General features: G+C 43.2%; 1 protein-coding gene across 7 annotated transcripts in view; it reads right to left on the minus strand.

Annotated features, from left to right (window-relative positions):
- TMEM100 (transmembrane protein 100) overlaps positions 1-14,157 on the minus strand; it is a 64,202-nt gene that overhangs the window by 48,906 nt on the left and 1,139 nt on the right. For 2 of the 7 annotated variants that reach the window (XR_015703127.1, XM_087750447.1), the window contains exons 1-2: positions 12,060-12,406; positions 8,271-8,776 (exon numbers count right to left, since the gene is read on the minus strand). Coding sequence is in view for 6 of the 7 variants with exons in the window: in XM_087750447.1 (XP_087606573.1) it covers positions 8,310-8,714 (405 nt within the window). In the remaining variant the exon portion in view is untranslated. Of the gene's footprint in view, positions 1-3,458; positions 6,219-7,543; positions 8,777-12,059; positions 12,538-14,157 lie in introns of those variants that run through there. The other 5 variants (XM_087750443.1, XM_087750444.1, XM_009471759.2 and 2 more) reach the window with 4 other exon arrangements.

Genomic DNA, 14,157 nt, shown 5'->3' on the forward strand with positions numbered 1-14,157 from the left:
AATGGTTTTACCACCACCGGGGGAATGGTTTTTATTGACCATTTTGACCACAGACTAGAGTGAAAGTTGATACCATCTGATCGAGTCCTCAGTCGGTGGCCCATGGGAAATGATCTAACGACCAGTTCCCCTGAAGTCCCACAAAGCCACTGCCAGAAGTGCATTAGCAGCAACACGCTGCGATTCATCAGATGCTCCAGGGTGTCCGGCAACACTCTGTGTGGAGCCCAGATCTCCTGACTGTCATCTGCTTTATACAAAGCAAAACAAAGCCCTTTATCTAGCCAGGGAACAGATACATCGTGAGCAGCAATGGTGAAAGCCTTTCCAAGCTGGTTGCCACTGTGCTTCAGCCTTTCTCTGGAGTACTTACCTCTGCTTTAACATTAGTATGAGCAAAACACACATGTTAACATAGATTTTCCCTGATTTTTTTTTTGTCCTGTCCTGATCTCCAGGCTTTGATGCTTTCACTTCTGGTCACTTCACAGTCCAACTGCACTTTTGTGTCTAGAGATAAGCCCCTCTAGTCCTGCCTGGCACGATCAAGCAGCCTGGGCTACAGTCAGGAAGAGGTGGCTACTCAGAAAAGCCACCTTAGCCCCACTGATGTCAGCACACAGTGGGGCAGAACTTGAGCAAGTCAGTGAATGTGGTGTGAACGCTGTGCCCAACACTGATGGTTTACATCTTCCACAATACTTGGAGCTGATCGCAATGGAGGCTACAACACCTGTAATGTCCCAACTGCTGTGATGGAGGAACTGAAACATTTTGACAAGGGAAGAAAGGCTACTTTTCTAGGTTGTTGGGGTTTTTTTTAATTTTAAAAGGCAAATGAAGGTGTTGGTCCTATTACACTTAATCACTCATCTTGCAGGAGCTGAAACGTTAGCAATAACTTGACCATCTTTCTGATCTTTGCACAGGAATGACATTACTCACTTCAGCAGTTTTGCCTTTGGGTAAAAAGGGTAAGGGGTGACAGGATGGTTTGCTTCAAGCCTGGATTTCATTAAACTTAAGCTGTACTGTACCAGTTTTGTTCCAGATCAGGCAACAATTGATCCAGTCATTGGACTATCTTATAAAAACTATTTATAGGGAAATGGCTAAGAGATCAGGATGTTTCTTTACGAATTTATTTTACAAGTCAGAGTCACAGCTGAAAAGCCCTTTGCTTGTGTGATAGTAGAGGTCATTCTTTGAAGCACCATCAGTTGGTAGGCAAAGAAAGAAATTTTCTTTGTCTCTACCTAGCTAAAAACAAAACAGAAGTGGCAACACAGATGGTCATACATAACATACCTCATCGATTCCAGGGGACTAAGCCTATTCACACGGACTGTGTATCTGACCCCAGCACTCTTAACTGAGGAGCTCTTGAGTTACATGATGTGAAGTAGAGCGGGATTTCAGCTCTTCCATTACATGGAAGATGAGGAAAAATGATCATGGATTGATTCAGAGGAGCAGACATCTCACCACAAGAAGCCAGAGCTAGATTTTGGGATTAGACCTTTCTTAACCATCAGACTGCAAAGGGAGCGGGGAGGTGGTGAGCACTGGCTTACAAACAAACTTTCATTTCAGCTTCAACCCCAACATGCCTGGCCCTTCCAGCAATTATTCTGGCTCTCGGCCATCAGTCCTGGGAAGAAGCTTCCTTTGGGGGAGTGCATTTTTATGCTGCAAGCATTAGAAGTATACATATCTCATGCTATTTGCCCCTATGTGTAGTCAAAGAAGCATAAGCATGTGTGTATATGTGATCTTTTATCCTTTTTTTTTTTACCAATACAGAACAGCTCAAGATATTAAAAAATGGACTAGTGACTTTGGGTTTAAAAATTAGATGTCCTTCAGGAGAGCACAGCTATCTCCTAGAGCTTTGAGATGTGGAGCAAGAGGACTAATATTCCAGATAAATACTCTGAGTACCTCAGAGAAAGATTGCCATATGAGAATCTAAACAGATTTTGTCACATGTGGTCTGGCAGAGGGGAGAGTGGGAATAAGAAGTCTTCCTGTCCTCCTCTCTGCACTCTGCCCAATGTCTGTGAAGGATTTGGGGATGCCAACTACCCAGATTGACAAGGGGCTGCTGGGGTAGCATTGGAGAACGCATACTTCAGTTTGCACCATGTCACAAACTGAACCCAAGGCTCATTTAAGGGATGATTTGGGCTCTCCTAACTCACCGTTTAATCTCCCAAGAGTTTGTTCTCCTAAATACTGGATTGAACTACCTTTCTCAGGGGCAACGGTGCAGTATCAGGAGAAAGCTAGCTGCAAACCATTTCAAGCTGATAGCTTATGTTCCCTTGCCAGTGCATTTCCCTCGAGAAGTGGTGAAAGTTGTTCAATGAAGCTTTTGTGTTCTTTTGGGGAATCTCAGCTAATTCACATATGGGCGTACTTTGTACTTTTTTTTTTCTTTGTTAAGCAGCCATTGTACTATCCGCAGCACAGCAAGAGCACAGGCAAAAGAACAAAGAGCAGCAGGCAGCGAGAATGTGACACCATCTCTTCCCATGCAGTTCTGTTGCTGCGGCTCGGCTGGCTGGATGTTATTTTAGTGGCTGTGCATCCCACCCATGCGTTTCTGTGGGCCCAGAAGCCGCGCTGCTGTGACGCCTTGTGAGCTCGAAGCTTATTCATGTTCAGGAATGGGAGGGTCAGGGCCATCGACACACACCAGCATCCTGCTGCCTATTATTTCCTGCCAGTGCTGGCGTCGCACCAAGCCCTAACATGACAGGTGGATGGAGTTCACAAGGAAATAATGTCATGGGCCAGTTTTCCAGGAAAGCTGTTAACTCTATTCACAAACTTGGGCCTTCAGATTGAAAGGGTATGTGGCTGAGAAGGGCTGCTTTGGTGTTGTTGCCTTTTTTTTTTTTAAATAGATTATTCACTGACATCTCTTGCTGCAGTACAGAAATTTTTACCTCTATATAGTGCCTACCTCTTCAAGAGCAGGCTATGGCTGAATGCCTTGTAACTGACAAAACCACGGGGGCACTGCCTCTGCAAATCCCAAATGGCCATTTTAATTTCAGTCAGATTCCAAAAGATGGCAAGAAATTAAACTTCTGTCTTTTGCTGAGCTAAGTGGCTCCTGGGAAACAGAAAAGGAAAAGAAATACGAGGTGAGATCTAAGACTGATGTTAACCTGGGGACTTCAGGCATTTTATAAGAATGAAACTGAGGATACAGCCAAGGATGTATCAGAAACAAGACTTACGTATTTTTAAAAGTCTCTGTCTTTCAACAAGGCACTTGTGTAAAGCTCTACTATCCCTCCATGACTTTATGCAGTGTCCAACATTTGCTGTTGTGTGTTCTTCTCTTTCTTTCCACTTTTCCTCTCTGTTTTTAAAGTTTAATACTTTTTTTCTCTTACTCTAGAAAGCACAGAAGAGTTAAGAAGTGAAAGCAATCAATCCAAAAAAAGTGTTTTTCAAAAATGCCATGTTTGCCACAAATGCAAATTTTAGGATGCACGAGTTAGGACAATAGGACTCCAACTGGCTGCTCACAAGAGGAAGGATTAGGTCCTCTGTCATGTTAATAGTGACATCAACAACCTGAATAAAAGCCAAAAATTCAAGTTGATTCTGCAGTTTAAGACTATTGTTCTCCCATATGGTTGAGCCTGTAAGATTTAGTCTACACATAGAGTTGTGCCAGGATTTATAGCATTTTTCACATCATACAGTGCAATTCTTGATATGTTAATGTACTTTCACATATAAAAGCCCTTTGTAATTGACAAAGATTTATACTGATATAGCTAAAACGCCCTACAGTCTAAAGGCATGACATGTATTGGAAATACATATGCAAAATTACATCTGACAGTATCGTTCTGCTCTTCTTATTTTGGAGCCCATTGTAAAAACAAATCAGGTGAAACCTGCTAATAATATGCAACAACCTCCACCTCAGATATTAAAGGAGCGGTAGCCCTGGACTTTGACTCTGGATAAGCAAAGCTGAGGCAAGAATATGGGATATTCCAGTGGTCTTGTTCCTGGCCTGACCTTTCTGGATCCTGATGACACTCTCAGGCCTTTCTTTGTTCCACACTCTAAGCCTGGTTCCTATTTTGTAGAGCAGCAGTAATATCGTACATTCGTTGATTGGTAACAGGAGCTCTCCCAAGTGTCCAAGGCAGAGAAACTTAATTCTTGACACAAATCCACGAAACTAACCTTTCTCTCTCTCTTTTCCTTTTTTTTTTTTTTTTAAACCTGGCAAATTATGGTATTAGGACCACAGTCACATACAAAACATGACATGTTAAGTGACTGGGGAATCGTAAATTGGGCGTTTTGACTTGAACAAATACTAAGCATTGTCATACCAAACGGATTATTATTTTAAAATACTGTCCCAGGCTATAACTGGCTTTGTGTACAATAGCAATACAGGGTGTAGTTACAGACACAATTTCCTGTGCTTAGGTTTTGAAATTATTATTTAAGATCCCCGTAACATTTGCCCGGTACACCAGTGCAATTCCCCTATTAGATAATTTTCTATCCTTGTGAGGGCAATTCTGCTTGCGCAATGCTGCCAGAGCTTTCAGGAAGGGAGAGACAAGCAATTCTGGCCATAAAATTTGCATCAGCTCCCACCCAACCTCTCCCAGAACCAAAATACCATTTGTCGCATTCAAAGCCTTTTCACACCAGAAGGGAAGGTGTTTCTGAACTGGAAAGTCATTGTGATCTCCACAGGGCTGCATCCTCCAGGCTGACTTTTGCCTCTCGGGTTCCCATGAGAAATGCCAAACAGCAATTGCGGAGCTCCAAATGGCTTTGTAGCAAAGACTCGGTGGATTGCAGCACCCAGCATCCAGGCATGAAACCCCAAATCAATCCAGATTAGGTCATGGGAGTCAAAAGCTGAAGCAGAAATTTTGCTGCTTGTAGCTGACCGGCTTGAGAGGGTTGACCCTTGTAAAAGCATTGTAAATGTGCCCTTGTGAAAAACACTTCAGGTCTAACAATATCACCAGTTTCTGGAAAAATGAAGATGATAAGCCTGCCACATTGTACTCGTGTAGCACCTCTCCCAGAATGATTGTTTTTTAAGGGCTAAAAAGAATGTATTGTTCCTGTGTTGGAACCAGGAGAAGGGGTGCAGGGAGAGAGAGGACAGTAATGAAAATGTCTGTAATATGTAGATTTGCAGGGAGAAAAAACAGACTGTGAAACTTGTGTCGGATGTCATCATTGGTCATTCAGAAAAGATGCTACTACTACCGCAGATTGTCCCAAAATCAATGCACACAAATCATGGTGGAGTGCCAGAATCTGTGCAGTTTCTAAGGCCATCTGGCAATTTAGTGATGAAATATGTGAAAACATCTTCAACAGCACGAGGTCTCTGACTAAACTGTTCACAACCTCTGCCTTGCTCCTGCAGGACACCAGGACCAGGTGCTGGGATTCTTCCCCATAAAGTTACTGTTTTTCTTCTCTGAATAAAGGACAAACAAGAGTGAATTCCTGTGCAGACTTTCACTCCCTGCTTGATATGAAGATGCTTGTGCATGTAGCTTGTCTCACTAGGATACAGCTGATGCTACTGAGCTCAGCAGTGTGTGCTATGGCAGCCCCATATGACCTAGGGGCCTCTTAACCTGTCAGTTAGCTGGGCTTACGGGACACCATGTTGTACCTGAAGCTTTGCTATGCTAGAGGATCATGCCTAGGGCCATTCCAGTGCTGTCTGTCACTGCTTACATGCTGCTTAATGCCTAGATGTCCCACAATTAGCAAGGCAGAGGGTGGTGCAGGCACTCTGCTGTGTCCTTGTATATGCAGTGCAAATATAAAAGAGAGCAGAAATAAGGGAAAGGAAATCTCTTCTAGTAGCAGCAAAGAAACTCTTACTCTTATTTCCCTTCCTAAAAAAATCTGCTCCCAAAAACCCATTGCCTCCGTTCCACTGAGTTCTTTTGACTTGGAGCAGAGCCTCACCTTGCACTTCTACTTTCCACACGCCACACGCAAGCTCGCCTGTATGACAGCAACGGCGAAGGGAGGACCCATGTATGGGAAAGACTTCTGAAGAGGGCAACAGGCTGCTTCTGCTCTGGGCTCAGCCTGGGAACCATGGGGCTCAGCTGCTACACGTGTGTAGTGGAAATCACTGCATCTCTACCGCCCCTGCAATTCTCTCCTCAGCAGCCTTCAAAATTCCACTGAGGAAAAAGAAATAGGGAGGGGGAAGAAGGAGTCAGAAAAACTATTGTGTTCCCAGGGGAAAAAAAAAAATCAACAGCCCTATTTAGCTTATCCAGCTTTGCTAATGTCAATCACTTTTCTCATTTTAAACAGGAAAGACACCACTTTAGTCCACCTGTTCCATTATTTATCATGCTCCGCATTTCCCATGAATTGTCACTCATGCAAAACCTGTACATCGTAAGGGGACACCCTAATATTTTTAATGACCTTAAGCAAAGTGATTGACATTAGACACCGGTGTCAGATGTTCTGGTGACGCAACATGTTCTCCTAGCAGCAGGAAAGCTTCCTGCCGTGATTAAGTTAGGGCTATGGAAGTGCTAAAATGTGTTGTCAGCTTTCCTCTGATGCAAGTGATTTTATTATAGCGTTTGGTAACCACGGAGTGTGGCAACGCAAATACTGACTCCAAACATCCCCTCCCGTACATATAGCTTGCTCTATTTAAAACACAAAGTGCACTTTGCAAATCCAGGGATAAGTTATGGATGTAACAAGCTTAAACCAAGGAGGGCAGAGGAAAAGGCAGCACCTAAGCCAGAACGCGTGGGTGATTTCAGCAAGAGAAGCGTACGGCTCCGGGATGACCTGCAGAAGGCTATCCCCTGCGGCACCTGTTTGGCAGGTGTGCTCTGCAGCGGCATCGCCACAGCCGTCGTGGATGCCAGAGGCTCAGGAGGGCAAAGAGGAGGCACGCAAGCACTGGCCTCGCTCGCTGTAGCAGTGGAAAGCAAAAATCACATCCAGCCCTCCTGAGCCTGGAGAAAGTAAGGAGGGGAGGGAAGAAAGAGAGGGAAAAAAAGAGAGAGGACTCCATGCAGCCCCTCTGCCTTCTGACACCCTCATACACACTGGGGTGGAAGTCTGCGACTTGGCTCAGCGCTACTTGTCCTTCATGATATAGATGAAGAAATGTTCTGTTTTGCTTCAATTTGGGACCAGCCCCTCAATTATTCATTACCTGAGAAGAGTTGGAAGACCTCTGGAACACAGGAGTTACAGAATCAAACATCTCAGACACACACAGAGGGCACCTGAGACCTGCTTTTTGTAAAGATTCGTAATCCCAAAGCTCATTCAGCAAACACTTACTACACAGACGACTTTGCTTCCACAAGTCATTATTAATTGTTTTGTCTAAAACTGATTATGCCAGTAAGTGTCTGCAGAACTGACCGTTATGATTTTTCAATAACCAAGTTGTTCATCAAGCTGCAAGAGGAAGTCAAAGTTGAAGATACAAGCTATCTTGATAGCAATAAAAAAAGATTTTCTAAAGTTCTAGCAGCACTGAATATTATTTTAATGAAATTTACTTTTTAATTTTATAGCAAAATAATCAAAAGTGCTAAATCTGACCGCTTCAATTTACAAAAAAATTCTCATGTTTTAAGCTATAATTATACCTCGTTATTTAGGTTAGACAGTATAATTACACATTTCTACCTATTTCTATTCAATAGTAAAACAAAATTAATATTAGTTGGTTTAAAAAAGGGGGAAAGTACCACAGATATTGGGGGGGCGGGGCGTTACATAAAATATAAGAATCAGCTTATTGAGCAATCCGCAGTTTGTTTGTTATTGCTTTTTTGGGGTTTTTGAGCTACAATTTTACGTCACAGACAATCTGGTCGTAAGCTTGTAGTCACTTCAAATGCTATGACTTCTCCCTCGGTCAAATGTCACAGTGTGTATTTTAAGGAGATCTCTAGCATTTCAAGTCAGTTCGAATTATTTTCTTAGTTCTCACAATTTCCCTTTCCAACATGATCAGCATGTTGGAGAACGCGGTTATGATGATTGCAGTTATGACGACACTGTTTTCTGTGAAGGAAAAGTGTCTTTTCTTCCATCTTGGAAGTCTGCAGTAAGAAAAACATTAAAAGCACTTGCAGAGTTTTTAAGAGTCTTTCTTAATCCATTCTATTTTCATTTCAGCTCATTTCCAAAGTTAAATTAAAACCTGCAGTCTCTCCTATTTATAAATAGTCAAGTTGACTTACAAAGGTTCTGACTTCTGTCCAGCCTTCTCTTGGTTGTCTTTAACCAAACAAGGTTCGCTGATTTGCCACAAGCGCTGTCTGGCTCTCCCGCCTCTTTGCTTTCTTGTTTTGCTGCCTGATTTTCCAGCACACTGCACTAGAAGCCAGCAAAAGGAGTCCTGATGACAAGAGGACTAATCCAAACACTGAGATGATTGATCCGTGGGAATTGAAGCTGTATGCCACAGCAGTAACCACTATGCCGGCTATGAGGATAACCACACCGAAGGGAATGGTGCAGCGGTAACAGGAGAGTTCTGCTCCCCCTGTTGCTGCAGTCAGCTGGCATTCACTGACAAGAGGGATGGTGGTTATCACACAGTCATTGTTGTTACTCTTCTCCGTGCTTACAGAATCAGGATGCTTTGGAGCACCCAGGATCTCTTTAATAGGTTCGTTTGTCATCTTGATTGTCTTGATTTAGTCAATTCTTAGGCTAGAGCAGGCTCTGCTGAACACGCACTGCACTGTGGAGAGAAAAGCATGAGTTCAACTAAGAAGCGTTACCATTATGCGACAAATGGGCGACACAGAAGTATCCCACTTGGGATCGCAAACAAGCAGACACTCTGACCACGCAAGGATTTATGCACAAGCGTAATTGGACCACTACTGATTGAGGTGGATCTGAATCAATTGTTAACGGTAGTCATCAGCATGTGCATAAGTGCTAGAAAGAACGGAGTCACAGACCAAGACAGACACCAACCTTAAGGTGTTGTGGGCCAAATCCCGCTTTAAGTTACCGCCTAAAGTCAGTATTTCTGGATGCAATTTAGATTTCAATGGCATTACATCTTCTGACAAGGAGGTGAAGTTCATAGGCTGTTGTGGTTAAAAATTCTACTCTTGCGCACACACTTTTCCACACTGTTTCTTTATATATACACCTATACACACCCATTACCCAGATTTGCTCCAATGCACATCACAATAATATGGGCAAGAACTGGCCCAGCAAAAAACAGGACTGAAGAGTGAACCCTTTCTCAAGGCAAGTGCTACTTAGCAAAAAATTTCAAACGGTCGTGACTAGGTATGGATCGGGGGGAATGGGGATGAAGACAGGTCCCTGCACTCAGCAAACGCCAGCTGAAAGCTGGTGATCCTACTGTTACAGCAACATCAATGCCAGACAGTCAGCTTGCCATTTAAATTGGCTTCATGCAAAAGTAATGGGTCCCTTATAAGTCCATGAAACCACATCCATGTTACTGTGTGGGAGGGAGATTTAGAGTCATATTCACTCATCTTAGTTACAGTAAGTTGCTCTCCTCCTGTCTCCATATCATATACACACGCTCAGTCCTACAGACAGCACGCACAGTTTGATTGCATCTGCATTATGAGGCAGATTAGCTTTTGGCTCCGTGGAGCCCAGTGCAGAACTGGAGTCCAGCTGATGAGGGCCAGACGAGCCCGTGGCTCTCCACTGCGACAGGCTGCCAGGACAGACCCCTGCCATCTCACTGGGACTCTGCTGGTGTGGGGGCTGCCCTGGAGTCTGCAGGGAGCCTCTGACAAGGCTGAGGCTACCACGGCTGTGCTGCCTTGGACCGGGCTGTGCGCTCAGTGCTCCCTGCCACATACAAGAGAGGCTGAGACACTGGGGAACCACTGGGTTTTCCTGCTGGGAGTAGCTCACAGGACTCCTCCACCACTCTCCGGTACGGGCTGTGTAGCTTTTGCTCCTATGAGCAGCATGGTATGCAGCTGAGAGAACAAGGAAGAGCGTTGGCAATGCAGTAATGCTTTTATCACTTTTATCACCTTCACATCTGTGACTAGGAAGTTAATTGCCAGATACTTGTATTCTCCTTTTCCTTTCCCACCACTCCCACCCTTGTTGCTAAGATATATTCATCCATTGTGGAGAGCCCTTGGTTTTGTATCTCAGTACCTCATGTAACGGATTGTGTATTTTGCGAGAAAGAGGATTTCACTATTTTTAAACACACACACACACACAGAGGCTATACTCTGTATCTAGTCAGACAGTTTGCGTCTGAGTTTCCTTGAACCCTAACGAGAGAAGGAAAGTTCAGATCTGGTTTGACAAAGCTTTTGTTCTACTGATATGTGGAAAAGTGCTCAGCTCAATATTGTGTCTTGCTGTACACAGCTATCTTCAGGGCTCAATCCTGCAAGGGGCTCAGCAGCTACAAGACAGAGTAGCTTTTCCCTCCCTAATGACAATACTGAGCACAACACAACCGCACGGACGCTGAGCACAGACACTGACAACACAAGAGGCAATGGGCACAAACTGAAACGCAGGAGGTTCTGCCTGAACATCAGGAAACACTTTTTTACCGTGAGGGTGACTGAGCACTGGAACAGGTTGCCCAGGGAGGATTTGGAGTCTCCATCCTTGGAGATACTGAAAAGCCATCTGGACAGTCGTGGGCAGCCTTCCTTAGGTGACCCTGCTTGAGCGGGACAGGGGGTGGACCAGATGACCTCCAGAGGTCCCTCCAACCACAACCATTCTGTGATTCTGTGGGTTTCTGTGAAGGTACTTGGTATCTCCACGGGCAGGCAGGGGATCTGATCAGTGCTTATCAAAGCCAATATATCTGTGCTGACACCTGGGATATCCTAGGTTCTCCTAGGTTCTGTTGCTTTGTCCTTTGAATTCTAATGCATGATTAAGTACTTTTATATCAGTTGAAGGAGCCCAGGAAAGCCACGGGGTTGCTCTAGAGCACCGTCTCTGTCCCCGCATGGATCTGAGCCCAAGGTCTGCATTTTCAATAATGACTTATGTGGCAGTGAGGCTCATACTGGTGCCATTATGTTGCTGCATTACTTCTCCATAAAACGTTGCAGAAGTTCAGCACAACGGGAGAATGTGGTCCCCAAAGGTCACCTTTTTTGATCTTACCATTAGCTAAATTCAATTTGTTCAATATTTTATTATTAAATTTGGGGGAGGAAAAAATTAACCATTTTCCATATAAAAGGTCTCTTAGTTCCAAATACATTGTAATAACTATTCAAAAGTGCAAATACTCTCTCTAACAGTCACAGAAATAGGGAAACTTCCCAATACCTTGAAAAGGCTTTGGATTGGGCTCACAATAAACACGATTATTCTGAAAAACTTTACCATTCAATCAAAGTATATTTACTCCTGTCTCTAGAGTCCTTGTCCCTCTGCTTCAGATACATCCCCAATGAGCATTAAATCTCTTAGACGTTTTGTAGAGAGATTTATGAAGAAAGAAGATGTATTTGCACAGTCAAAACTAACATGACTTTTTAAAAAAAATCTCCTAAACTACCAAAATTAAGTCAAAGGCAAAATACCTGTTGACTTCTGAGGAGCACTGTAATAGGACGTAAGCAGACAGGCATTCATATAAAACAAATAAACAAACCTCTACTGAAATACCGTAAGTTAAATAAACAACAGACCTATTTGAAGTGTGAGTAAAGGTATTCAGCCCTAGAAAACAGGGCACTAGATCCTCATTGCCAGCAAAGTCACTTCTGACTTATGCCAACAGGTGACTTGGTTCAAGTTTCAGGGTAAGAAATTTAGGCAAAGATACCCTGCAACACCAGCATCCTCTCACTAATCGTACTAGAAGTACTTCCTTAAGGAGCTGCTTTGACTTGGAGGAAGAATGTGTTTCTGTGGCAATCTGTGGCTAACACCGGATAAAGGGGAGAGGAATGTTTACCCGCTAATAAGTGCGAGTTGAGATTTACTGAAAAGACATGAAACCCACCAGCATGCACACCTACCGGGTCCATGAGAAGTCCATCGTAACAAATCCCTTGGCTCAGTAAGCAGAGGAAGACTGCTTAAGATGTCTCGTATGTCAGTTCAAGGCAGAGTCATGCAGTAGTAAGAGCTGCTCCAGGCTTTGAAGTGTCAGATGTTGCTGAATGATGAATTGGAGGCGACAATATTCTAGCATGGAAGTTTCCTACAAGAAAAGTTGTTGGATATTTATCAGCTTCTTCAGAACGAAACTCCTGCATGGAAAAGCTCCCGCTGTATGCTGACCCCTGCTCCTAACCTAACTGAAGCAGGAGATGTTCTCCCTCTGGCTGTCCTAGTGGTTTCTGCTTATTTTCTTGGCAGCAGCCACCCATTTCTGGCCCTATGTAACATTTTCCTTTGATGATGTGACGTCTCGATGATGAGTGTCACAATCCAGGCAAGCCCCCAGAAAGAGCTAGGCAGGAAAAGGTAATGCACATGAATTTCTGTAGTTAAAAATCTCATTTAACTTCGTTTCTATTGCTCAATCCACCTATGTGAATCAAAGAACCAAATCACGACTCAGAATACTTGGCTTTTTGTCTCTTCTATGTCTCCAGTTTCTTTGAGCAAATAACTTCAACTCCCTGTGCCTTGGTTTTCCTAGCTGTAAACTGACAGGAACAACATGCTTTCCACTAAAAAACCCTTTTAAATCTATTCTGCTATAACAAAAACCTAAGTAATATAATCCCAAAAACTCCTCTCAAAAAAAAAAAAGGCAAGTTAACTGAGTCCAAGAACACACTGTAAGGAACATGATTCCATTATATTTACTATTCTTCATTTCTGTTATCTAATTTTTTAAAACAAGATTCATAACTCAAATAGGGACAAGGCAGAATCTGCAGCAGGGCAATGTGACAACTCCGCAGAAAGCAGAGTGATGGAAATCGTTATCGACTGCAGAAACAGCTGTGAAATCACCAAGCAGCTGGGTAAAACTTATGAAGCAGCAGAGATTTATGTTGCTAATCTTATTCAACACTCCCTTTCTATATGTGCATGGTTATGGAAGATTATTTTGACACTGAAGCAGGAGCTCGTAACCGGGGATGAGAGTAAATTCATGAGAATAAGTTTGCATAATGATAATCTTCAAGGGCTTTTTCTCTTTTAAAGTTATTTAGACCATGCTAACATTTCACAACCACAAACATTTACAGGCACAAACTCCTGCTGTTCTTCTCCAGACGATCCTTGGAATAAGCCTGTGACACAGCTAAAGTACATTGAGCCAATTATTGAAGTTAGCTAATTATATGGAAGTCTCCTTGCTCGTCTCCCTGTCTATATTCTTGTGGACACTACCTAGCAATTAGTTTGACTTTTGGAAAAGTTTGGAGGGAAATGCAGAAAACCCCACACACTTTAGATAAATAATCTAGATTACATGAAAACAAAAGCAGACCTCTGAAACTATCTTGCAGTCAACTGCCACTCAGATTACAAGAACAGTTACATTTGTTGGAAAGGCTCTTCCTAGTGCAATTGTGCCCCCTAAGCCACTCTGCTAGCATCATTCTTCGAAAAGATTAATTGCTCTGTCAGTAATTTATTTGTACTTGCCTTGACTACATACAGTTTAGGTAGCTTTTTACAATGAATGTCTTTGTCAAAGAAACTGACTGACAGAGCAACTTCATGCAGACCGGCTTTCTTCCCTCCTCCTCCTCTCCCTCACCACAAAGCTGAGAAGCAGAAACACGCGAAATCTATATATACATTAAGCTTCCAATATTTTAACTCCAAATCATTTCAGTGTGGTGCTCGCTCAGGAGGCTTCCCACATACTGAATCTCTCTGTGCAAGTGCAAAGAGCTGGTATGTCTCAGCCACTACAGTCCTTTCCCTTTTTGCATTTTACTCAGAACCCGTGGGATACATTGACGTTTTCTGCCTTCAGGCTCTGGACCTGATTCTCTGTATCTTGCATAGTATTTCAGACACCCTTTTTTGCTTATGGAAAATTCAAATACATCATTATGCCCACGTTTCACAGTTAGTTTTGCATTGAAGTGACTATGGAAAACAGCATAAGGAGTCCTTCTGTACTGAAGGAGAGCCCGAGTCCAT

The sequence above is a fragment of the Nipponia nippon genome, unplaced genomic scaffold (assembly GCF_047370975.1).
Source record: "Nipponia nippon isolate SJK-2023a ecotype South Korea unplaced genomic scaffold, ASM4737097v1 scaffold_14, whole genome shotgun sequence".
Taxonomy (NCBI): Eukaryota; Metazoa; Chordata; class Aves; order Pelecaniformes; family Threskiornithidae; genus Nipponia; species Nipponia nippon.